This window comes from Pieris napi, chromosome 18, assembly GCF_905475465.1.
Source record: "Pieris napi chromosome 18, ilPieNapi1.2, whole genome shotgun sequence".
NCBI lineage: Eukaryota > Metazoa > Arthropoda > Insecta > Lepidoptera > Pieridae > Pieris > Pieris napi.
The window spans coordinates 1858999-1886997 of NC_062251.1; the positions used below are offsets into that span (position 1 = coordinate 1858999).

General features: G+C 36.1%; 1 protein-coding gene across 2 annotated transcripts; it reads left to right on the forward strand.

Annotated features, from left to right (window-relative positions):
* Nucleotides 1–220: 220 nt before the first annotated feature.
* LOC125058443 (dipeptidyl peptidase 9) lies at nt 221–27489 on the forward strand. Of its 2 annotated transcripts, none has more exons than XM_047662513.1 (19): nt 221–744; nt 1995–2196; nt 4724–4902; nt 5275–5372; nt 6622–6724; nt 7076–7185; nt 8704–8830; nt 10268–10421; nt 13838–14039; nt 14468–14589; nt 15908–16057; nt 18260–18392; nt 20147–20230; nt 22382–22554; nt 23618–23761; nt 24427–24505; nt 25216–25408; nt 26267–26378; nt 27368–27489. In XM_047662513.1, the coding sequence occupies exons 1-19, from the start codon at nt 461–463 to the stop codon at nt 27458–27460; spliced, it is 2742 nt and encodes a 913-aa protein (XP_047518469.1). In that variant the 5' UTR covers nt 221–460; the 3' UTR covers nt 27461–27489. The 2 variants fall into 2 exon arrangements, with proteins under 2 accessions (XP_047518469.1, XP_047518470.1); XM_047662514.1 differs by having other exon boundaries at nt 222–744; nt 14480–14589.
* Nucleotides 27490–27999: the final 510 nt, after the last annotated feature.

A 27999-nucleotide genomic window follows, 5' to 3' on the forward strand; every position in this document is an offset into this window, starting at 1 on the left:
TTTTATTACTGGATTTAATCCCTTAGAATAATTACATGAGTATTTTATTATAGTTCGCAATAGAAGATTATTTTAAAATTGATTTGTCATTATAGGTTATCCTGCCATCTATTTAGATAAATGATAACTTTTGTCAGCTGTGTTTGACATTGTTATTTGGAAATTGGAACCTTTTATGAGTCTGCGATTTTGCTAGAAAATATTTTTTATCTGCTGTATTTCTCATTTCATCATTTCAATTTGGGAAACTAAAAGTCAAAAATTAGTGTGTTGGCTAGGTCTAGGAAATTATTATTTTATAAATAATTAATGAAATGCAAGCAAAACTATTTATTTAGCAATGAATTAATGGAATTTATTAGATTTTCAATTGTATGTTTAGTTGCGGGGCGTCATTGTTTGGTTGTATAATCATGAATTTAGCTGCTTAGATCTAAAAGGTTTTTATTTTGTATCTTGAATGGAATTCATAAAGATGGAAGTGCGGGAGGCGGGAGATGGGGCTGCTGCAGGCGAGTGTGACCGTGAACCGCCCAAAAAGTATAGCTGGGCAGAAGTTAGACAAGCTGTTCACGATTTAAGAAAGGATCTCTCATCATTATCCACAATGGTGCCAATGGCTATTTGTTTTCGAAAACTCAGCTGTGGTAAAACCAGGGTGTACTTTTTGAGGACTCCACAAAACGGATGGGAGACACTTCTGTACACTGATGTTTTACCAACTTTGCAGCCAAGCAATGCCAGGTCAGCAAACAAAGACATTACTTTTTTTTTGATATTGGGACTGCCCATTTTTGTTATCAAATACATTGTTTAAAACCCTTTAATGTACTATTTATTAAATATGCTTATTTATGTGAATATTTACATGCAAATCACATATAAATATACCATTAATTGTCAAGATAACATCCATCTCCTTTAATTAAATACTGTTATAGTTATTTCCAAGACTAAAGATGTCTCTTCCCCAATACAAACAATAAGTACATACATTGTTTTGTTTACATATGAATTACATTGTTAATAACATCAAAGTAGGATTCTGTTCTAGAAAACTTGAGTTGGTATAAAATAATTATAATAATATAACACTTCTCAGACATACTACCTCCAGCCTATTTGCCACATCTATCAAGATTTAATGAATGCTTTGTCCTTACTATCATATAATTAAAAATAAATGAAAAAGACAACACAGTTTGAACCAAGGCAAGAGAAAGAGAAGACATTTTGGTAGATTGGTTATTTGGTTCAAGAATTTTGAAGGGTTATATTTATCCAAGAGAGTGGGTGCGAGACATTAACAACCACATGAATCAAATTAATAGTAACGTCATACGGAATAGCTACTAGAGAGTTGCTTTATTATGATTTGAATTTATTTATCAATAAAACATAAGCAATAACATAAAATTCGGTCAAAACACAGAAGTTTTAAAAGGAAACAATAAACACAGTTTATAAAGCTGTATATTTTAGATATATATATGTATATTTAAGATTTGATAAATCTTCTCTTCATTAATCAATAAAAATATCTTCCCTTAAATCTCTACTATACAAACATTACCTGTCCACACACACACACATTATCTACAACTTTTGTAGTAACTGATCTAAGATTTATTATACTATTGCCGTTTTTTTTAAATATTGTCCTGTTCATTTTGTTTTGTATTACCATAACTAATTTTTTTTTCTTAAAATGGAAGAGAAAAGCGAAAAGTCCGCCAGTTGCCCTCCTTTTCATTTAAATATGTCAATTGTATTGTATTTCTGTATGCTAAGAAGTTAATATATAAATATAATGGAACGGCTTTTATTTAAAACATGTCTAGATTTCAATATAATTCATATATGGTTTAGTAAGGTTAGAATATATTCTTGTAATTTATTTAGACCCTTGGAGGGTTCAGAAATTGCTGATAATTGTTTGTTTAGTGTTAGACGTAATCACCTATTTTATAATGGAATATAAGTATTTATTTCAGATTAGATTGGAAACCTTTAATCAAATCCAATGTGGCATTAGGTGCTTCCTCCGGCAAATGTTCCAAAGAAGAACAATTGTTATGGGAACGGCAGAGAGTGGCAGCATGGGGCATTGCATCATATGAGCTCCATCAAGAGACGGGAAGGGTGTTGTTTCCGTGTGCATCGTCTCTGTTTGTTGCTGAGGAGGGAAGAGGACAGGTATATCGAATTAATGTTAGAGATTTATGAATTTTAAATATTCTTTTAAATTAAAAAAAAAATGTGCGTGTACTAGGTGTACACACGTAAGAAGTGAAACTTCTTTATGACCTTATTTTTCGAAAAATGATCTACTATATGCAACTTTACAGAAATTGGTTAAATAAAGTTTAACAAAAGGCTTTTGTTATCATAGACATGAATACAAATACAATTATTTCATTTTAACTTATTACTGTACTACTATGTAGTACTAAGATTATTACAGAATTTCATTAATTGTAATAGAATTACATATTAGTATTACTATCATTGTTATCGTTATTATATATTTTTGTTACTAATGGCTTCGAATCTCTTCGGATCAACCGTGGTAGGGACAAGAAAAAGATGGCGCGTAACCGAAAAATGTGACAAATGTGTGTAAATTTTTTTCCAACGCCGATAAAGAAGTTTGACTTCAAAAGATGGTGCGTAACCTGCTACAAAATTTCTCCCATACGTCGATAAAGAAGTTTCACTTCAAAAGATGGCGCGTAACGGAAAAATGTGACGCGTAACGAAAAAATGTTACACTAAAATTTTTTCCAACCCCGATAAAGAAGTTTCACTTCAAAAATGCATTTGTTTTGAATTCATAGTTATTATCGATCATTTACTTAGAAGAAAAGTGCTTGATGGTAACACTATACAGTCAAAATCTGTTATAACGACATCGAAGGGACTACTCATATTTGGTTGTAAAAACCGATAGATATACCTAATACAATAGAATTCAGCCGGGACCTTTGATTTTTGTCAATATAACTGGTATGTTGTTCTAAACGATGTCGTCGTAAACGGTTTTGACTGTATTGTCACCACAATCAGAGATTAAAAGACAAGAAAGAAATTATAATATCGACAATATCTATTGATATGTCAAAATTATTAATAAAAAAAAATTTATAGCTTTAGAAATCGGATCAAAATTGGTGATTAACTAGTAATCAAGATATATCCATGCACATTGCACACTTCAGTATCTATTATATAAAATTCTCGTGTCACAATGTTCGTTCCCATACTCCTCCGAAACGACTCGACCGATTCTTATGTAATTTTTTATGCATATTCAGTAAATCTGAAAATCGGCTACTCTCCATCTTTCAAACCCCTAAGTTATAAGTTGCCACGCCAAAATTTATTATCTTTTTGTTTTATTTTTTTTATGATACAACATACAAAAATACATGCAACCCTATTTTCACCCCTCTACGATCAACCCCTATTATTTATTATTGTATATAGTTATTTTTATTGAACTAAAAATAGTTTCCTAGAAATAATATAGATGGTAAAACAAACGTTTGCCGGGTCAGCTAGTAATGATATAAATTTTCAGTTGACAGGCATTTTAATTGTGTAAACAAATTTTATTTTTTGACAATTGACATTGAGTCTAAGGCCAACAACGTAATTTTAATTGCGTATTAAAGTTTTTCTTCAAACAAAACCTGCTCCGTGCCCGTGTTTATATTTATTTTTGTTATATTTATCTTATTAATGTGTACTATTGATTCAGTTATCAGAATTTACCTTGTAATTGACAAATATTATGCAAGTGTAATTCGCGGCATTTAGCGTCATTGGATGGTAGAAATGCTGCGACGTACGTCCGATTTAAGAAAGAAAAAGTTTATGACACATAATAAATAGGATGTTTTGTTAAAAGAGAAAATTTAGTTTTTAAGCATGTGGTTAATAATGAAAGGGAAGGAAGGAGAAATTAAAAAAAAAAGTGCGTGCGTACAAAGTACACATGGCAGAAGTGAAACTTCTTTGGCAAACTAATTTTTAACTCTTGTTCATATTTATACAAATCTAAAACTTTAGATTTCCGAGACTTAGAGGGAGGGAAAATGGAAGATATGTTAGGAATTTAATGAAATTAAATTGTAATTAAAATATTAAGTGTCGATAATTAATTAATACAAATAATAAATTTAATCTTTTTAATTGATTTTTTCGATAATAAAAATACGTGGCATCGTGGTCGTTCGTGGTCGACGAAAAATTGCTTAATAAATATCTGAATTCCTCTTTCCAAGATCATTTGGATTTGTTTAGCGGTCTTTGTGTATTTCATCGTAGTGTAAATAAACTTATTATTCCCCATTTGACAGCCGTAATAGTTAAAGGCCGGCGACGCACTCGCGAGCCTTCAGATGACCCTCTAGTTAGACTTTCTGACTGCTGCCCTGAAACACTTTATATATTATAATTAGTTTATTTTATTGATTGACTCCTAAACTACTTAACCGATTTCAATCAAATTTGCCCATCGAGTGCAGTTTGATCTAACTTAAAGAAGTTTCACTTCAAAAAGGACTATACTCCTCCCTCAGATCGACAATGCACACACTAATATGGTGCCCATGGGCTGCGGTGATTGCCTTTATGGCCATCGCACACTCGTTTCTCCCCCATCACAAAAACCTGCAACGAATGACGTTATAAAGAGTTTACACTGTAATTCTTATTTCAGTCACCGCCCATACTTCCCCGTTCCCTATCAACGGGGGGCGGAGCACCTTTAACACCAGCGATTTGCCCCAGTACAGCCCGTTTGGTGGCTCACGCAGCCCGAGGTGACATCTGGTTAGCTGGAGACTGTCTCGGGAGCCCTACGAGACTCACGTACGCCTGCAAGGGCAAGGATGATCGGTGAGAACTATTTTATTACCACTCTACCAGACTCAGACTAACACGCCTATATAGTCTGTCTCACTCTAACGCGTACCAGCTGCACCGGCCGCGCTTACGCTACGTCACCGATCTCGTCAGAGAGATGTGAGACGCAGTATGCGTTCTGTCCCGCTCTTACGCGTATTGGCCGCATCTTTAATACGTCATCGTGTGTTAGGTTTATTTTCGTTAAAAGCTATGCAATAGTTTAAAAGAATGTCAGAGAAAATACCACCTTCAATCTTACCCGTAGGGCTCTGTCTGTTACCTTAGGTCTCTTGGTGCAGACATTCCGTACTACTATTACTAATATAAAAAGTTATTTCGTTACATTCCTTCCCATGTTTTCAGCTTATTAGATGACCCATTACAAGCTGGTGTTCCATGTTATGTGACGCAGGAGGAGTTCTCAAGGTATACAGGCTTCTGGTGGCAGCCGAAATGCGATGGTGAGTATCTCTTTTCATCACAGTGTAGACGTTATTTGAGAGAAAGAGATGTTAGAGTTACCTATAGTCCCTATGTCGGACCATAAATGCTGGCATTTCCTCGCTGTATTGCAATACTGATTCGTTGCGGCTAGGGAGCGTTCAAGTATTACGTAACGAGTTTTGGGAGAGGGGGGGGGGGGTCCTTTTATAAAACGTTACGATGCGGGGCGAGGATTAAATTAAGCGTTATTGTTAATATTTTTTTCGACTTACACCACATAATAGTAACTAAAGAGTCACTAGGTGGTCACGAAACGTTTTACTATACTGGGGTACAGTACTGTACTTGGGTACCGAATAACGTTACGGCGAGTTACATGGGGGGGGGGGGGGGTTAATAATCTCCAATTGCGTTACGTAATACTTGAACGCTCCCCAAACACCAGGTCTAGGGTCATCGCTACCAGCTGCTGGTAGCTGTGCACTTGAACCTCACGGCCCAAGAGTTTCTACTCCAAAATAAAATTTCCTTATAAACTTTGAGGTTAGTTTTCGCTGAGTAAGAATTGTATTCCGTCTATGGCTATATCTTTCCTATAATTGTTGAAGTTATACTTCTTTTGGTGCGTTAGGGAAAAATGATGAGAGTAAATTTTTACGATGCGCGCGCACACCGTCACAAAACCGACACACAGAATATTTGTTCAAACGTCGGTAAAACAGTCTGGGCCGCTAGTTGGCACTTGCTCTGTTTTATCGACAAGTTGCATTGTCTGTCATGTCGTAGTGTTTTTCAGAGTCTTTAAACCAAAATAATGATTTCTATACGAGAAAACCCGTTCCAATGTGATAAAAAACATAGTGTTTATTGTAAAATATCATGATTAATACATATTATATCGTTTCGATTGGAAGTGACCATTAATATGGACAAGAAAAATGCAATTCGAAGTATTGTGTATTACTTCTAACGCGTGTACATAAGTCTACACACTTTTTTTATTTATTTATTTATCGTAGCTGTAGGATTACGAAATATATGAATTCATAGCGCTACCCGAATGTTTATGTTTGACGGATGACAGTTGACACTTGACTTTACGTTTTGACGGTTATGTGTCATAATCAATGTCAATAATCTCAAAAAATTATGACGCAATACGAAGAATCTTTATTAACCAAAGCAACAAAAAAAATTGACTTGATCGGAACAGTTCCTGATAATCCGAGCATTCCCTAACATATATATATGTTTTTTTTTTTTCAGATGACATATACAGGATAGTGTACGAAGAAGTAGACGAAAGTGATGTCAAAATTTTCAGTTTTCCATCTTCTAACACAGCGAGTGGAGACGTTGATGAATTTAGGTATGAGAAATTTTATAGAGTTTAATAATTTATTTAAAGGCCGGCAACACACTCGCCTTCTGGCATTAAGTGTGTCTATGGATAGTATTTCTTTAGATGAGCCACTTGCCCGTTTTCCCCTGTTCTATTAAACAAAACATTAAACCATTTAAAGGCCGGCAACGCACTCGCCCTCTGTCACTAAGAGTGTACTTGAATGGTATTTATTTAGATGAGCCACTTGCCGGTTTACCCCTGTTCTAATAAAAATAGTGTATATGGATGGTATCACTTAACACATTGCCAGGCTCGCAAGTGTGTCGTTGGCCTTTTAAGTGCTCATTAACCGTCGTTTATAATGGTTTTTTCCAGGTTCCCAAGAGCAGGCACACCCAATGCAAAGTCAGTTTTGAAGCTGGTGACATTTAGATTAACAAAATCTTCGCCTACCAACATGGCCGTCCGTAGAGTTTTAGGAGAGGGTAGGTCCAAATTTACAGGTTTTTGCTTAGTTAGGGTGCTTACATAAAGAAACAGGTTTCCGGTACAGACAAATCTGTACGGGTCGGTACCGATCAGCGCAGGTATAATATTTCAATATAATCCTATTCACTCACTTATAAAGAAACAGGTTGTAACTTGTCGGTGCCGACTACCTGGACCGTGCCATACGGGTTTAAGCATTTACTGGTGTAGGGTGTGTTTAATAATATTAAAAATGGATTTGGATAACGAACGAACGTCTTTCTTCAGGTGAAATTGGTTGAACATGCCAGTTACACCATTTCTTAATTAAGCGATGTTCGATTAAATTTAATATGTAGTAAAATGTTTCTTGAGTCATCCTTGTATAATCATAAAACTCCTTTTCATCGTCCTTTATATCTTTTAAGAATAAATGATAATATGTTCCATATTTAGTTCTTTTTCTGTTAATATCAGATACACTAACTGTTCTTCTCTTTCTATATTTGACGTAAGTACTTTCTAAAAGTAAAAAATCTTCGTCCGACGAACTGGAGGCCATGATTGTCACTAAGGACAGATTCACCTGTTTCTTTATGCGAGTCAACACTGTACCGATCGGTACCGACCCGTACAGATTTGTCTGTACCGGAAACCTGTTTCTTTATGTAAGCACCCTTAGCGTCAAGAAACAGACATTTTAATACCTGTTTTATATAAAAAAGTGCGTGCGTACAAAGTACACATGTCAGAAGTGAAACTTCTTTGGCAAACAAATTTTTAAGTCTTGTTCATATATAGGCCGGCAACGCACCTACTAAAAATGGGTGTCTATGGGCTGCGATGACTGCCCTTTTTGAATGTCCCGGAAGCTCGCCCCCCTATTATTTAAAAATAAATATTTATTAAAATCTAAAACTTTAGATTTCCGAAACTTACAGGTCCTTGAAAAAAAACTATAATTTATTTCTGGGCGGATACCCTTCATCATCAGAATCAGCCATGTTTTCAATATGTGTAATGTGGGTAGGAACAAAAGAATCACAAAAAGTATCCCTTACAGCAATTCACTAAAATCTATTCACTAGTAATTAAGGAATCACTTAATCAATCACTTTTAATTAGTTTTATAACAAAAAGACACAAGATTACTCGGAACAAAAGCGATTCGTCGCAAACGTTCGAAAAACTAAACGAAATCCAACATGGCCGCGCTGACCATCGACACGACGCTCCGCCAGACTGTCAATTGTCAAATCTCGTTCCAACGTATTTCTTAACAGATGGCGCTAGGAATGCATCGTCATATTTATTTTAAGTTGTGTAGTATATTATGTGAATATTGCAAGAAATGAGGCTTTTTTATTATTATTATGTGACAGCCTCAGTTTTCAGCCCACCGATAACGGATATCACCCAACGCACGCGTTCGTTGGTACGCTCGTTCTTGACGCATCCAACCTCACCTCCAAGGGGACCTAGCAATGCCTTCTGCGCCTACATTCGTGAAGCATACAACATGTTATATATTTCAGCATCATCACCAACAGAAGGAATGGATGTAACGGATATAAGATGGTTTGAGATGAGGAGTCCGTTGAAAGAAGTATTCCCATGGTTCGAGTATCTCGCTCGCGTTGGATGGACTTCGTGTGGGCAATAGTGAGTTTTAATAACAATTTATTTTATTTTATTCCATATTATTCTATCTTTGGCAGCGTTCAAGTATTACGTAACGCGTTTTGGGAAGGGGGGGGGGGGGCCTTTTGTAAAACGTTACGATGCGGGGCGGGGATTGAATTACGCGTTATTGTTAATATTATTTTCGACTTACACCACATAATAGTAACTAAAGAGACACAAGGTGGTACAGTACTGTACTAGGGTACTGAAAAACGTTACGGCGAGATACATGGGGGGGGTCAATAATCTCCAAAAATTGCGTTTACAGTTATGACTAATTCGATAGAACGACACAATATTTATTTAAAAAAATAAATTATTATTATTGATACCCACACCGATTAACCTAGTTTTTATCTAGGTTAATCGGTGTGGGTATCAATATATATTAAAAAAATATATTTATATACCTATATCTTATAACTAATAATATAGGAAGCAACTCTTGTGCACTCGGCCAGTGTACAAACAAATAGGTCTACCTCAACAGAAATTCTATTTATTGTATGCATTGCTCGCGTGAGTGAATATTTACCTTTTAGGAAATTTTGGTTTGAAGAGCGCTACAACCTTTTAGTGAGCCTCGGGTTTCTGTATTTGTGCCGTCATCATTTCTAAGTTGGGTGATCAGCCTTCTGTGCCTGACACTTTTTGGATCTAATGCTGATTTCCTCACGATGTTTTCCTTCACCGTACGAGAGCGAGTGTTACGTGGTACTCAGGGTTCAAACCGTCGTAGATTTCGGGGATTGGGGATGAGAGCTGCACTCCTAAGCTAGTGTAACACTGCTCTATTCAGGATTTAATAAAGCTTATTATTAAATTAACTTTTAGCGAGAGCTCTAAAAATCTGGAGATGTTTTTAGTGAGAGCTCTAAAAATCTAGAGATGTCTTTAGTGAGAGCTCTAAAAATCTAGAGATGTCTTTAGCGAGAGCTCCGAAAATCTGGAGATGTCTTTAGCGAGACCTCCAAAAATCTGGAGATGTCTTTACCTGGAGCTCCAAAAATTTAGAGATCTCTTTATTGAGAGCTCCAAAAATCTAGAGATGTTTTCATGTATCAGGAGCTCTAAAAAATTCAGTAAAATAAACCAACCAGAAAATACCTGGATTTATTCAACTGAACATAACATCAAAATATCTGGTCTATATGAATGAAAATTCTGCACAGGCATACACCAAACTTCACGGCGTGTATACTAAGTTGATCACCTACTATTACCTAAATGCTAGAAAAATCACGAATCATATACAGAAATATGCTGTCAAGCTGTGGGTAGCGCCATTGTTTTTATTAAATCTAAATAATTTGTATGCAGCTTTGAACCACCCCACATCTGTTACTTCTGTTCCCACCTTTTCTTTGGTCATTTTCTCTTTTTATTTAGGTACACCAACTTTGTTTATTTTTTCAGTGTTTGGGCGCAAATTCTAGACCGTAAGCAACAGAGATTGGAATTAGTGCTCATACCTTTGGCGGAGTTTAATGTTTCATCACATTATTCGCATGGAGAAACGCAGAGTGATGATCTAACACAAATGAGCGAACAGAACAAAGTTGAACCCTCTGTGAGTATTTTTTTTATAAAATAGGGAAGCAAACGAGCTTGCGGGACGACCAAAAAGGGCAGTCTGCGCAGCCCATAGACACCTATTTTTAATGGGTGCGTTGCCGGCCTTTGAGTAGACTCGCTTTTTGAACATTTGGAGGTCGTATCTCTGAGGGAAGACTAAATAAATTATAAATTATAAACTGTTTAACAATTAAAGTGGTACGTACTTTCAAATTGATTCAAAGTCAAAATCATTTATTCATATTGGTAACACAATGTACACATATGAAATGCTTCTAATTTTACATTTACTGCCAGTTCTCCAGGGCGTAATACGGAAGAGAACTGGCAATAACATCTCCTCCACTCTTTTTAATCGCCAAGTTTTTTGTTTAACACAACGTTTGTAAGGAGCTGCAACCATTACACCATGTTCCACATGACATCTTTAGTAATCTATATACACTTGGCGTCAAAAAAATCGCACCTTTCTTAAAATTCGTGTCAAGCGGTTATAACTTCTAAGATCCTTTATGTACCCTATCATTATTAGTATCATTTAAAAGCTTAATTAATAAGCTTTCAAAAAAATTATCATTTGTTTACGGAAAATCAAAAACCACAAATCATCAGCACTTTGATTAAAAAGTGGCGATGTACGCGTTTGGAGGCTCACTAATTATACCACCCTGGACGCGTATATAACGAGGGGGTAAAAATCAATGATGGGTTATTCGCTATCCAGACGTCACAGAGGTCACTCCTGAAGAGCTTCGACAAGAAAAAACTCAGTGAAAATGGATACCATGGCAAAGAGGCAGCTCAAGTGTTGGCCCTACTGCAAATCGGACTACGGCAAGTTGAAGTTGCTCGGCAACTGAAAATCAGCTGATTTCGAGTGCAACGGGTATACCAACGGTTCCAAGAGACTGGAGGTTACATCAGGAGACATGGATCCGGGAGACGTCGCTGCACTAGCGTCAGAGGTGATCGGTCCATTGTGTCGACGTCTTTGCGGAACCGCTTCTTCAACGCTGTGGAGCCACAGCAGCGGCTTTGAGCTACTCGAAGGACAGTTGACAGCGTCTCCACTATCAGAACAAGGCTGTGAGAGAAGAATTTCATGCCCCGGAGAGCTGCTACAGGCCCCCTATTGACTGCCATCCACCGGACGAAAAGGAAGCGATTTTACGAAACGCACGTGCCGTGGACATTCGACCAGTGGAGGAATGTCCTGTTCTCCAACGAAACCCGAGTGTGCCTGTACACCAACAACATGCGTAAGAGAGCCTACAGGCGGCCAGGGGAGCGTTTCACACCAGCCTGCACCGTGGAAACCGTCGGGTATGGAGGAGGATCCTGCATGTTCTAGGGCGGCATTTCTATCGACGGCAAGACAGACCTCGTGTGCGTCTCCAGAGCTGGAGATGGTCGCGGTCAGGGGTCTCTGACTGCCCACCGGTATATCACCGAGGTTTTGGAGGAGCATGTGGTCCCATGTGCAGGTATTGTCGGCGCCAACTTCGAGTTCATGCCGAACATTCGAGCCTCGATTGTCAAGGACTACCTACGTCGAGTTGGCATCAAGGTTATGGACTGGCCAGCAAGAAGCGCCGACCTCAATCCTATCGAGCACCTCTGGGACGAGCTGAAACGGCGAGTTCGGGTCCGTAATCCAGCTCCTGCCACTCTCGATGAGCTTCGAGATGCCGTCATCGAGGAGTGGGACAACATTCCCCAGGAACACGTCGTGACGCTCATCAGGTCCATCAGGACTGACCGCTTGGAAGCTGGTTGGAGAGATAGAGGAGGCTACACTAAGTTTTAAGACTAATTTTTAAGGATTGTCATTGTTAATTTTAATTTTTGTATTGTTCCTTTTATTTGTCATTTTGATCAGAATACACATTGTTTCACATTTTCAGAGAATTTTCTTTTTTTATGGGGATGGTGGCCAATTGCCTACCGTTTTCAAATAAGGGATTTCATTAGCTTTCAAATGATACTAATAATGATAAGGTACAGGAAGGATCTTCGGAGTTATAATCGCTTGACACGAATTTTAGGAAAGGTGCGATTTTTTTGACGCCGAGTGTATATAAAAGAAAGTCGTGTTTGTTACAACACTTATAACTCGAGATCGGCTGGACCGATGTTAGTTACGTCTTTTTTGATGGATTTTTCTCCACTCCGAATAGCAGAATAAGTAATAAAATATCGGATAAGTTATCGAATAACAATAAATAAATAAATTAATTTTACGAATGCACACGGCATGTGGTGACATTTGTTGACAAAACTACGCATCATTTTACGTCGAATTCGTGTCACTTCAAGAAATTCCGAACTTGAGGTAAATGAGGAGATGCATAACCAGGCTTTGATCTTGATCGAAAACATGTGTTACCTCATCAAAAAATGTTGTAAAGCAGAAAGTGCTTTAACATGCAGTATCGCAATATTGGCGTTAGAGAGAAGAGGCCTAATGTGTAAAACTGCCATTCTTCTTTTGCAATGGCAAGCAATAAAACATTTCTCTATTTGCAAAAAAAGTTATCACCTTAATGAAATCCTAAAATAAATTTAACTAAAGTAACAACGATATTATTATTAAGGCGGAACGAAGTTAGCCGGGTCAGCTAGTAAATAATAAATTAAAAACAAAGATTTGTCCTCTATCAGCAGGAGCACCTTATATTTTTATTTTAGATTAATTATAAAATCCGCACAATTAGCCATATTAAATAGACATGTAAATGTCATAATAATTATAAGTCATTTATATCTCTTGTCAAAACTCATGGTCCGAATACTCTCCCTTTAAAGACACCTTGTCTTTAAATGTAATCACCGTCGTTCTACAACTGAGCGTTACACTATGTGGAACCAGCTCATTGAAATATTTCCGAAGCAATTCGACTTACGGTCCTTCAAAGCGTACCAATTTTAAAAAGGCCGGCATTAGCCTTCTGGCATTGTCTATGGGCGGTATCACTTTTGCCGGTTTGCCCCCTGTTCAAAAAAAAAACGTGTGGCACTCGGGGACCGCCGCGGTAAAGCTATTGCATAGCATTTTTATCAACTTATGCGATTATATAATTGTTTATTTTTGCATTATTTTTTTCTTTGATATTAATTCAATCTACCACTCTACCAAACTCAAACTAACACGCCTATATAGTCTGTCTCACTCTAACTTACGTTACGTCACCGATTTCGTCAGAGAGATGTGAATACGGAGTATGGGCTCTGTCCCGCTCTAACGCCTAATGGCCGAACTTATAGTACGTCATCGTGTGATAGGTTTATTTTCGTCACGGAATTTCTTGATTCGGTCGCCGTGCTCAAAGCCCGCAATAAAAGCTATGCAATAGCATACAAATTTCTTCCGTTTCTCATCCTATAAATTTGAAAGAATTGTTAATCTTTCAGAAAATCCAAGTGCTGGTAAGAGAGACAGCCCCCGATGCATGGATCAATGTTCACGACATATTCTATCCTCTAAGTAATTGTACGAGTTGTACGGGTACCAATTGTACTTGTGGCACTTTTAAGTTCATTTGGGCTTCAGAGGAGACCGGTTTTTTACATTTATATATGATCACAGCTAACATACAACCTGATAAAGCGAATGGTAAGTGACATAGCTTTAATAGATATCTATACTTATATATACTTATCTATATATATGTCACCGTAAAATTGTAAGCACCGTTAGATTGTAATCTATCTCGCGAGATTGTAAACTGTCGAAAGATTGTGAACCTCAACGAACTGCTTACAATTTAACGTATTATTATTCGGTAGATTGTAATCTATCGAAGTGAAAATTAACAAATGAGGAAATAATCGATTCGATTAATTTACCGAGAATGTCACATCTCTTATAACCAATAGAAAAGTAGGAAATGGCCGTTTCACAATTTGACGGTTTAAGAATATGTTTCATAAATAGATATTAAAAGTTAACACAATAATACATAGATTGTTCTTTGAGATATCAAAGAATCTTTTCTTTAAAGAGGAGAAATACCCTCATACACAACAATTAAATGCGGGTAGTTTTGAATACAGGTATTGAAGAAATGCTGTCAGAAGACGAAAACAACGCGAGTGGACCTAACATCATCAGTAAAGAGGCGATCACGTCTGGTGATTGGGAGGTGATGGGGAGGAAGATATGGGTAAGTGAATCTCCATTACCTGCCAAAAGCGTGATGCTAAAGAGGTTCGAGTCCTGGTGAGGGAAAATCGCGAAGAAAACATTCCTAGAATCATAAGACGACGGCGTCTGTCAGGCACGCTGATCACCTGGTTGTTTATTAGATACGATAGAGCGTACCAATTCTTAAAAGGCCGGCAACGCATTCGCGAGTCATCTGGCATTGTTAGGCGGTATCACTTAAGGGGAGCCTTCTACCCGTTTTCCCTTAAAAAAATAAAGAAACTAATACAGAAATTTGAGGCGCAGACCTAAAAGGTTGCAACACTGGTTTTTTTTTCCAACTACCCACCAATATAATAACGAGAGGAAATATAAATAGCTGTAAATGACCTAAAAATCAAAGGTTTTTTCATCAAAATCTACTGAACTACTGAACTGATTTTGATGAAACTCGGACTGTTCCCTATACTGGAATATACCTGACATCATCAGCACCGTGTCATGTCCTTGGGAGCCTAAATACATTTGAAGAAAAAGGGTCCTTCAAGAAAAGAGCGTACCAATTCTTAAAAGGCCGGCAACGCACTCGCGAGCCCTCTGGCATTGAGAGTGTCCATGGGCGGGGCGGTATCACTTAACATCAGGTGAGCCTCCTGCCCGTTTGCCCGTTCTATAAAAAAAAAAATGTGCGTGTCCTAGTGTACACACGTTAGAAGTGAAACTTCTTTATGACCTTATTTTTCGAAAAATGATCTACTATATGCAACTTTACAGAAATTCGTTCAATTAGATAAAGTTTAACAAAAGGCTTTTATTATCACAGACATGAATACAAATACAATTATTTCATTTTAACTTATTACTGTACTACTATGTAGTACTAAGATTATTACAGAATTTCATTAATTGTAATAGAATTATTACTGTCATTGTTATCTTTATGTTGCTACAAAATTTCTCCCATACGTCGATAAAGAACTTTCATTCCAACGCCGATAAAGAAGTTTGACTTCATAAAGCAACATGGCGCGTAACCGAAAAATGTGACGCGTAACGAAAAAATGTTACACTAAATTTTTTTCCAACCCCGATAAAGAAGTTTCACTTCAAAAAGCAACATGGCGCGTAACCGAAAAATGTGACGCGTAACGAAAAAATGTTACACTAAAAATTTTTCCAACCCCGATAAAGAAGTTTCACTTCAAAAGATGGCGCGTAACGGAAAAATGTGACGCGTAACGCAAAAATGTTACACTAAATTTTTTTCCAACCCCGATAAAGAAGTTTCACTTCAAAAATTTGAAGAATAAGAGCAGATTAAAAGACCATATCCATAGGTGGACGAGACCCGTGACCTGGTGTACTTCGTTGGTCTTCGGGAGACACCGCTGGAACGGCATTTGTATGTGGCGTCTTTATCACCATCAGAATCTGGAATTACTTTGCTCACAACAGTTGGTCACTCGCATACTGTTGATATGGATGATGTAAGTACACACACACACATATAGATATATATATCTCATATATAATTCTCGTGTCACAATGTTAGTTACTCCTCCGAAACGGCTTGACAGATTCTCATGAAATTTTGTGTGCATATATGTCTGAGAATAGGAAAACATGTATTTTTCATCGTCCTAAATGTTAAGGGTAGTAGTAAATATATTTTTTATATTTTTAGATATTTTTATGATACAGCATCAAAAAATACATACAACCCCTAACTTTACGATCAACCCCTATTTTTTTATTATAAATGATATACATGGCAAAACGACGTTTGCCCGGTCAGCTAGTTTTATAAAATTCTCGTGTCACAATGTTAGTTACCATACTCCTCTGAAACGGCTTGACAGATATATATCAAATTTTATATGCATATTCAGTAGGTCTGAGAATCGGCTTCTATCTATTTTTCATACCCCTAAGTGATAAGGGTAACCCAAAATTTTTTTTTTTAGATAAAATTTTTGTTTTTATTTGAGGTTTATATAGAGAAAAATTCACAGAAACCCCTAAAAAGTTTTCTTTCCAGAAAACCTAACAAATGTTCCATATTTGTTTGTTACTTAAAAGTGGGCTAAGTCGCGGGGGCAGCTAGTATTATATACATGTGAATTTTATGTGTAATAAATGGTAACGAAATGTTGAGGGTACTTACGGAAATATTTCTTTTTATAAATGTCAAAGTCAATGAATAATATTAAAATGACAGTATAAGGCCAAAACTTGTTGAAATATAAAATAATCTACGGCCAAGATAGAGGTTTTAGTATGCGTAACATTTGTTTATGATTTAGTTTTGTCTATGTTAGGTAAAAACATCATTCCCTTATAGGTCGGCAACACACATTGTACAGCTTGCCAGCCAGTGGACAGTCCACTAACAGAAATGTGTGTTTAAATTTATATGTATTAACTGTCAGGAGTATCTGAGTAGTATATGTAGTTTATGTGTGCAAGCGTGCTCCTATTTCACCATGCCTCTTGCTGATAGAGGACAAATCTTTGTTTTTGACGTGATAACGTCTTTAAAATCGTTTTAGTCGGGTGACATGTTCAGAAACTTGTGTCACACCAAAACCTCACGAGCGCGATTGCAGGTATAACGAGAGAGAGACGGACCGATCTCCCGTCTCATCTCGAGCGCTGCCAGTCATTCCGTGAATGTATGAAGAAAAATGTATATCATAGTCGAATAAGTAAACTTGTCATTTTACACCCGAAATTTATCATCAAAAGTGTGAATAAAACGATAGATGTAATTTAAAATTTGAAAAAATTGTTATCTTCATTAATTCCTTACTTCCCAAAAACTTATATCACCAATAAGACGTTATCACGTAAACATCTCGATCGTAAACCTACTTTACAAACAACCAATATTTTAATTTATTTTTAATTATTTATTACTTGAGATGTCATTGATCCTTACAAACGTTGTGTAAAACAAAAAACTTGACGATTAAAAAGAGTGGCGGAGAGTTTATTGCCAGTTCTTCTCTTCCGTTCTACGCCCTTGATTTGAGAACTGGCAGTAAATGTAAAATTAGAAGCATTTAATGTTTATTTCTTTATTGACATTCATAAGTGTACACGTACCTTAATGAATAAATGATTTTTAATTTAACTAGTTACACCTATTCACACATACATAATATTATTCTTGTGAGCTTCTGGTCATCTTCAGCTATTATTGGAACAGCGACGTGACCTATCCATGGAATCTGAACACTCCCTCCTGGTGCAGGTGTCCATGGTGCCTTGTTGGTTTCCTTCCATAAATAAAAGAGTGTGTGTACTTACGTACACGCGCTAGAAGTTATACTTCTTTGGCGTATGTAAAAAAAATAACTAAAATGCAGTAGTGATTAACGATAAATATTAAAATAAAATTATGATTAGTAAATACTATCACCGTCGTATATGAAATTGATTAAATAAAAACACCAAAATAATATTTATTTATTCACATTTAATTGTACTGTTACGAAACACGTGTTCTAAATTTAAAAATACTAGAATATACAACTTGAACGTAGTTATTATCGATTTCATGCCACCTAGAACTAACTTCATACTGTTAATTTTGTGTCACGGTGTGCGCGCATCGTAAAATTTCACTCTCATCAATTTTTCATAACGCCTAAAGAAGTATAACTTAAAAAATATGATTATCTTTTCAGGATTGCACAGTGGCAGTAATAACATCGTCCAATATAAGCAGTGTGCCTGTGACGAGAGTGTACAGCGTGTGTCATACAGGCGGACGTGTCACATTGACACAGTATGGTTCACTCTTAGAAAGGCCTATGTTAGGTCAGTATTAAAATATTACAGCTCTTTAGATATATGTAAAGTCGTAAATCGTACGCTAATTAGTTAACTAAGTGCACTATCCAAGACTTGACAGTTGACATTGACAGATGACAGGTTGACAGCTGGCACTTAACAATTTATTGATATCTGTTGCAATAAGGTAAAAAAAGATTTGTTTTGTCAAAATTATCCTACAATTTATTTTACTAGTCACAAGTCCAGGTGCATATTGTTTGCGTAAACTTGACAGTTGACATTGACAGATGACTAGTTGACAGCTGGCACTTAACAATTTATTGATATCTGTTGCAATAAGGTAAAAAAAGATTTGTTTTGTCAAAATTATCCTACAATTTATTTTACTAGTCACAAGTCCAGGTGCATATTGTTTGCGTAAACTTGACAGTTGACATTGACAGATGACAGGTTGACAGCTGGCACTTAACAATTTATTGATATCTGTTGCAGTAAAGAAAAATAATATTTGTTTTGTCAAAATTATCCTACAATTTATTTTACTAGTCACAAGTCCAGGTGCATATTGTTTGCGTAAACTTGACAGTTGACATTGACAGATGACTAGTTGACAGCTGGCACTTAACAATTTATTGATATCTGTTGCAATAAGGTAAAAAAAGATTTGTTTTGTCAAAATTATCCTACAATTTATTTTACTAGTCACAAGTCCAGGTGCATATTGTTTGCGTAAACTTGACAGTTGACATTGACAGATGACAGGTTGACAGCTGGCACTTAACAATTTATTGATATCTGTTGCAGTAAAGAAAAATAATATTTGTTTTGTCAAAATTATCCTACAATTTATTTTACTAGTCACAAGTCCAGGTGCATATTGTTTGCGTAAACTTGACAGTTGACATTGACAGATGACAGGTTGACAGCTGGCACTTAACAATTTATTGATATCTGTTGCAATAAGGTAAAAAAAGATTTGTTTTGTCAAAATTATCCTACAATTTATTTTACTAGTCACAAGTCCAGGTGCATATTGTTTGCGTAAACTTGACAGTTGACATTGACAGATGACAGGTTGACAGCTGGCACTTAACAATTTATTGATATCTGTTGCAGTAAAGAAAAATAATATTTGTTTTGTCAAAATTATCCTACAATTTATTTCACTATTCACTAGTCCAGGTGCATTTTGTTTGCGTAGACAGTTGACATTTGACAGATGATAGCGTACACTGAAAAGCATTGATGTTTGGTAAAACAAATTAAAACAATATTAGTTATGTCAAAATTATTCTATAATTTATTTTGCTACTCACTTGTCCAGTAAATTTGACAGTTGACATTTGACAGATGACAGCGTACACTACAATTGATTGATGGTAAAATAAAGTAAAAACAAATTATTGTCAAAATTATCCTACAATTTATTTTACTATTCACAAGTCCAGTCGCGTTGTGCTAGCGTAAACTTGACAGTTGACACTGACAGATGACTAGTTGTAGACTATTAGAATATTATATTAATGTTGCAATAATGTCAAAAATATTTGTTGTAAAAAATTTCCTAATATTTTTAGCAGTGTGTTAGCTAGAAATGACATTTGTGTTGATATTTGACAATTGACAGATGACAGCTGTCAAATTTTTTGTTTAAATGACCCGATTATGTAGCTATTTTATTAATTTTCTTATAAATATGCTAAAATTTAAAACAATGATAAGCGCCTGCAATCAAATTTCAATTTTATATGTGTAAGATAAGAAATGAAATGTTTCAGATTGCCTAGACCCCCCATTTAATGGTACATGGGACAGAACGGGCGATGGGGACGAGAATAATGATGTCCCATTACTTATCAAAGGTATTTATCGTATTATCTACTAGCTTTTTTTTTTAATGGCTCTGGCACGGTTTGTGCATTCGCCAGCGTCAAGTATAAGATTTTTATAATTCGTGCTTGCCTTAGAAATTCGATCATGTCCTCCATGTACGGTTTAGGCACTCGCCCGGTACCGCACAACCCTCCCAAAGGCCGAGAACAAATTTAAATTAAATTAAAACTTGCCCTCGAACCGGGAATCGAACCCGGTACCTCTCACCTAGCTGCCACTTAATAAGACCGCTAGGCTATGAGGCCCCTATCTACTAGCTTTCGTGTGTCTTTAAACACAGGGGTTTTTTGAAGGAGATTTTCATTTATCCAGTATTCCAGCTCGACTATGGAGGATGGTGTTTCCAACTTAAAGGGAATAACCTCTACAAGTCTGATACCTGACTGGTCGGAATTCTGGATAAAGAAATTTTATAGTTATATTAGCTGACCCGGCAAACGTTATTTTGCCATGTATATTATTTCTAGGAAACATTTTTTTAGTACAATAAAAATAACATATCATAAAAAACAAAAAAATTTGCCGAAAAATTATAAAAATATTTTTTTAGGGTGGACACCCCTTATCACTAGGAGTTTGAAAGATAGATAGTAGCTGATTCTTATCTTTATTATTTATAATATATTATCAAATCTAAAAAATCTGTCGTTTTTAGAAATTTTAATTTATATAGAGGGCTTTCTCACCATAATAATAATAAATTGTTAATTTGCAAAGAAAGTGGTACATTCAGATTGATTAATTAGAGGAATATCGAGAGAGAGAGTGAGATAGAGCAAACGTCGGATCACGCACAGTGCCATGGAGCGAGAGGTGGGAGAGAGCTATAGTGAGAAAGATTGAGAGAGAGAGTAAGGGAGATCGAGAAAAAATACACGCTATTGGTTGATGTATTCGTTTAGTAGTTACATATTACAACTTTAGATGGCAATTCTGAATAACGTCTTGTGCGAGTTTTTTGAAGTTATATTTCTTTAGGCGCGTTATGAAAAATTGATGAGTGAAATTTTACGATGCACGCGCACCGTGACACAAAATTAACAGAATGAAGTTGCCCACGGAATATGCTACGGCATTGGACATAATTTAAAAACAACATTCGAATAATAATAGAATTTATGTTACACTTAATGTAAGAGAATAATAAATATTTATTTATTTAATTTTTCAAATGTAAACTGAACTTTATTGACTATAATGACTCCTTTTCCAGTCTTTGATTATTTAATTGTAATTAATTATTTGCATGCAGTCAAAAACTATTTTTAATAATGCCAAAGGAGTATAACTTCTTACGCGCGTACATAAGTACACGCAACCTTTTTTTAATTATATATATTATCATTAGCACGTATACAGTGTGAATATAGATATACAAATACATGAAGTGATCATAATATACTGGTACATGATCATCTATTGGGGCTTTTATCTTAGTAATAATTTATTTATAAAAAGAAGTTTCACTTCTGACATGTGTACGTTGTACGCACGCACTTTTTGAAGTGAAACTTCTTTAGAATCGTTGTGATTTCAAACCGGATGCAACGGAAAAAGCGACAGTAAAAAGAGACAGACACATAAATTAATAGGATTTGGCGTGGGAGAGAGTGAGATAGGAGGCATTATACAGGGTATAAACTTTAAATAAGTGTGTATTTGAACATTTTCTGAAATAAAAAAACAGATTTGATGAAAATTAAATAAGTAAGTCAAGTAAGTAGTTTAATTATAAAATTAGATTATTTATCAATTTTATTTACAAATCATTAGTTATAGAAACTTTTTGAAGTGAAAACTTCGTACTACACTTAATTAAAAGTTTATACACTGTATAATGCTTCCTATCTTATTTTCTCCCACGTTGGATCTTGTGAATTTATTTGAAACTTTTATTATATTAGTTTTTACCAAATTAAAGATTGATATTAAAGTTATAAATAAAAATTTAACATTAAAAAATGTTTTTTTTAAAGAAAAGATCCTACATTTAGATAGAGAAAAAGTCTAATTTACATATTTTAATTATAAAAACTTTGTTTTTGAAGGTTTCACTTCTACCACGTGTGAATTGGACACATGATGTTTTTTTTTGTACAAAAACTTTGGATGAATTTCAGAACGATCTCTCAGCACCATAGAAGTCCCACCACCGCAGATATACTCCACCCGTCTCTCTTGTGGGATGACGGCGTATTGCACCCTTTGGCGGAGTGGGCATGTGGGACCCAGGCCTACAGTTTTGCACGTGTATGGGGGACCCGAAGTGCAAATCGTCACTAATAGTTATAAGGTAAGGAGATACGAATAAAAGGGACGGCAATGCAGCTACTAATATGGTGGTCTGTGGGGTGTCAGAGCTACGCCATCTTGTCTACAGAAGCGTTTAATACTCTATAGAATTAAACATCATTTCGTCTCTTTCTGTCAAACTGAGTTTAAGCTGTGGTGATAAGAGACGGATATAGTTGGGCTGCAATTGGAGTGATTCGTTATTAACATTATTTATAAAAATGTACTGAACTAGTCGTCTCTTTCTGTGGAACTGTGTTTAAGCTGTGGTGAAAAGAGACGGATATAGTTGGGCTGCAATTTGAGTGATTCGTTATTAACATTATTTATAAAAATGCACTGAACTAGTCGTCTCTTTCTATCAAACTGTGTTTAAGCTGTGGTGAAAAGAGACGGATATAGTTGGGCTGCAATTTGAGTGATTCGTTATTAACATTATTTATAAAAATGCACTGAACTAGTCTTCTCTTTCTGTCAAACTGTGCTTAAACTGTGGTGAAAAGAGACGAATATAGTTTAGCTAAAATTTGAGTGATTCGTTTACAAACTTATTTATTTTAAAAAATGCACTCGATTAGTCGTCTATTTCTGTCAAACTGTTTTTAAACTGTAGTGAAAAGAGACGGATACAGTTGGGTTGCAATTGGAATGATTCGTTATTAACATTATTTATAAAAATGCACTTAACTAGTCGTCTCTTTCTGGTAAACTGCTTTTAAGCTGTGGTGAAAAGAGAAAGATATAGTTTAGCTAGAGTTGGAGTGATTCGTTATTAACATTATTTATAAAAAATACATTCGATTAGTCGTCTCTTTCTGTCAAACTGTGTTTAAGCGGTGAAAAGAGACGGATATAGTTGCTCACCTGATGTTACCTCCATAGACACTTTCAACGCCAGAGGGCTCGCGAGTGCGTTGCCGACCTTTTAATTAATGTTTTTTTTTTAATGTGACGGGCAGGATACTCATCTGATGATAAGTCTTACCCCCATAGACACGTTCAACTCCAGATGGCTCGCGAGTGCGTTGTCGACCTTTGATAAAATGAATATAAATTTTTTTCAGGGTATACGCCAGTTACGCATGCATATGCTAGCGGCGCGAGGTTTCACGGTCGTATCAGTTGATTCGAGAGGCTCAAAGCATAGGGGCAGGGCATGGGAGGCGGCTATAAGGGGCAAAATGGGGCAGGTCGAGTTGGATGATCAGGTAGAGAACTGTTTTTTTTTTTAAATTTCCGTTCTTTGGAAGAGATTTATAATTTACTGAGTTTTTAAGTGACGTGTAAGTTTGTCCGCAAATTTATCAGAAACTAAAAGTAATTATTAACCCTTTCGATTTAAATCAGGGGAATTTCGTCAAAATCGGTTTAGTAGTTTAAATACGACATGTATTTTTTATGTAATATGAGGCAAACGGCTCAGCTGATAAGTGACAGAAGCCAGAAGGATCGCAAGTGCGTTGCCGGTCCTTCAAGCATTGGTTCAACTCTATCCCGAGTTTCATCAAAATCGATTCAGTTGATTCTGTCATCTATGCATTTCTGGCTGTAAGGGAGTGTTCATGAATTACGTAACGAATTTTTTGGGTCCATTTGTAAAGCGTTACGATGCGGGGCGGGGATTGAATTACGCGTTATTGTTAATATTATTTTCGACTTTCCAATACTTTACACCAAATAATGGTAACTTATAGGTATAAAGAGTCACTGGGTGGTCACGAAACGTTTACTATTAGGTACAGAAAAACGTTACGGCGCGTTACATGGGGGGGGGGGGCATGAATCTCCAAAAATTGCGTGACGTAATACTTGAACGCTCACTAAAGTAAAGAGGTGTTTGATTGCGTTTCTATAAATACAGGGTGTTTTTCAGGTTGAGGTGCTACAATGGCTCGCTAAAGAAACAGGCTGTATCGATATGGAAAGAGTTGCTATCCATGGATGGAGTTATGGTAAGAGAGTGACTTTTTTCATCTTTATTTTTGAAGTTATACTTCTTTTGGCGCGTTAGGGAAAAATTATGAGTAAATTTATACGATGCGCGTGTGCGTCACAAAAAACCGACACCCGCACACCGTCTTATTTTTATTTTATTTACGTTTGATCTGCTGCTTACGACAGCCTGTCCGTTTTTCATTTTAAAAAATCCCTGTGAAGTCGGTTTACGGACGATAATTTTACATGATATCGTCAAACATTATAAACAGTTGACAAAATCACGTATTGACACGCTGCTGCTGTCTCTCTTCTACTTCGGGTTCGACCGAAGGAGTGAAAGAGAGCCGTCACAAGCCAAACGCTTCGATCGTGCCTCTCTATCGCTCGTTCCGCGCTCTCGCTTGCACGCTCGGCAAAGTTTTTTCGTACGTGCCACCGGCGTTAATCGAATACGTTCAAAAGTGTTTTATTGCAGCTAGGTGTGGGGTACCGGGTTCGATTCCCGGTTCGAGGGCAAGTTTTAATTTAATTTAAATTTGTTCTCGGCCTTTGGGAGGGTTGTGCGGTACCGGGCGAGTGCCTAAACCGTACATGGAGGACACGGTCGAATTTCTAAAGACTAGCACGAATTATAAAAAGTCCTATACTTGACGCTGGCTAATGCACAAATCGTGCCAGAGACATTGAAAAAAAAGTGTTTTATTATTTATTATTCCAATTACAGGTGGATATTTATCCCTCCTAGGCCTAGCGACACGTCCGCACATATTCAAAGTGTGCGTCGCAGGCGCGCCCGTCACCAGTTGGCGCTTGTACGACACAGCGTACACGGAGCGCTACATGGGGTCACCAAGTGAGAGGCATAACGCCTACAGCCGTGCTAGCGTCATACCGCACGCGCCGTTCTTCCCTGATAAGTGAGTTTAAACCCCCCCCTAACTATCTATTTTAACATCTCTAAAAGTTTTTCAGATATAATTGTGTAATAAGGAATTTTAATTAAATATAATCTAATAAGTAAAATTAACAAAAAAGTGCGTGTCAGAAGTGAAACTTCTTTAAATAACTAATTTTTAACTCGTGTTCATATTTATACAAGTTTAAAACTAAGTTAAAGTTAAAAGTTTTAAACTCTTTCTCTCAATCTTTCTGACTATAGCTCTCTCTCACCTCTCGCTCCATAGCACTGTGCGTGATGCGACGTTCGCTCTATCTCACTCTCTCTCTCTCTCGATCTTTCTCGCTTGCTCCCAACTCTCGCTCCATGGCTATTTGCTTCATGCTACGTCCGCTCTTTTTCACTCTTTCTCAATCAGTCTCAATTGCTATTTCCCTTTTCTTCGACGAAAACGCTGCACATCTTCGTGACGCTCATATTATTATTATTGCGTTTCATCCAGTAAAAATTTTACCCACATGCGCCTGAAGAAGTTTCACTTCTAAAATGTGTACTTTGTACGCACGCACATTTTTTCTAACAAACAGGTTTATGGTCAGGTTCTGACAAACGACTTCCTCATTCTATTCTATCCTGAACTAGCCTGCTCCATCTCTCCAGACCCCATCCCCATCTATTTACTTAACGCCCTCTTGCCTTCTCTTGGATGCCATTTAATTGCATCTTCTTTCTATTTCTTTTTTTTCTTCTCTTCAGCCATTCAGAAGTCGCACGTTTAAGGGACGAGGCCAACACTGCTCTTCCTTTTTTAGGAATAATTAGTATTTAAGTTCTATTTTGAGCCTGTAATATTATATTTTTATAAAATATTTGACAGGGAGGGTAGATTGTTAATAATCCACGGACTGGCTGATGAAAACGTACACTTTTGTCATACTGCGGCGCTGCTCTCGGAATTGGTTCGACTTGGAAAGCCGCATAGAGTTCAGGTATCAAGATTTTTTGTGTCTACCCACATATTTTATTTAAAATTATTATTTTTGCGTTTTTGTTCGATCTCAGGATTGAGAAAAACTACTTTACTTCTAGTAATACTGAAATTCATTTATGAAACAAAAAATAATTATGTCCTAAAACATTTATGTCCTAAAAATAGGACAAAAAATAAATGAATTATTTTTTGTCCTATTTTATATATTTTATGACTTATTGTCCCGTTACGCTCAGTTTACGCTTGCGCCGCATCTGTCTCTCACTAAATTGGCATATGCGAATTTAGACAAAAAAAAATAATTTTACCAGTGAATGGCCTAAGATACTGATTAATTCGTAATATAACTGTTTTTTTTTATAATTTTGAATTTATACTTCTTTTGTCGTATAAAAATTATGGGTAATTTTGTAGCATACACATGTATAACACATAAATATCATATTTTTATCGACATTTTACATCGATATCCTAATATCGTCACTCGCACAGAACTACATAAAACCGGTCTTGCGGGATTCGCGCGTGAATGTGTGCGTGTACGCAGGTAACCAGTCGTACGTAGCAGTGCGCTTAGTAGCTTGGTATTTGACGCACATATGTTTATCTCTTTATATTATATTAAGTGAATATTGTAACCAAACATGAAATTAAATTAATTCACTTTAAAATGGTGGTTAATTCATTTACCCCATAATTTTTTTTTCTATTGTTAGTGTCGTTTTTTGTACAAACGTAGAATAAAAATTTTGAAAAGCCTTTTTTTTTTTACGGCAAAGACGTATAACTCCTAACGAGTGTACACACACGTTTTTTTGTCACTTTTTTTTGTCGTTTTACGATCTGATAAAAACGTCCTGTAATACTGAAATTCATTTCTTGTATTAAATTAATTATTCTTTATCCAGTTTTTTTTTTAATTTTACTTACCAAGATTCTGAATAATTTGTATTATAAATAATAACTGTTTTTTTTTTGTTTTTTTAGGTATACCCCGGCGAGCGTCACTCCCTCCGTACAATGCACGCGGCCAAACATTACGAGGCAACCTTATTGCATTTTCTACATGAGAACCTGTGAATTTGTATAATATAATATATTGTTATTGAGTATTTGTTTTATTTAAACTAAATACCACAAGGCAAACAAAATATTTGAAGTTATACTTCTTTTGAACGCTCCCTGCGTTCGAGTATTACGTGACGCAAATTTTGGAGATTATTTGCGCTACAACCTTTTTAGGTCTCGGCCTCAAATTTCTGTATCTGTTCTATGATCATTATGAGGCCCGTCTACCGTACTATATAAAAAAGCAAAGATTTTTTTGAAGTTTTACTTCTTTTGAAGCGTTAGGGAAAAATGATGAGAGTAAAATTTTCCGATGCACCGTCACAAAAAACCGACACCCTGAAGTTAGCTGTAGCCAACATTTTAGTTTTTTTTTAATTTAAACTTCTTTAGGCGCATGAGGGATTTTTCTACGGATGAAATGTCACGAAGATGTGCAGCGTTTTTGTCGAAGAAAAGGGAGAGAGCGATTGAGAGAGATGAGAAGGACGAATTACCGTATAGAAATTGTATTTTTAAAATTAAAATTTCGTAAAGAGAATTTATGAAAT

What these genes read in the sequence shown, in the direction of transcription:
- LOC125058443 (XM_047662513.1), top strand. Translation starts at nt 461, where the DNA reads ATGGAATTCATAAAGATGGAAGTGCGGGAGGCGGGAGATGGGGCTGCT. An exon ending in CTGAGGAGGGAAGAGGACAG is followed by an intron (nt 2,197 to 4,723) that starts GTATATCGAATT and finishes TTCTTATTTCAG; the next exon opens with TCACCGCCCATACTTCCCCG. An exon ending in AGGTCGAGTTGGATGATCAG is followed by an intron (nt 23,762 to 24,426) that starts GTAGAGAACTGT and finishes GGTGTTTTTCAG; the next exon opens with GTTGAGGTGCTACAATGGCT.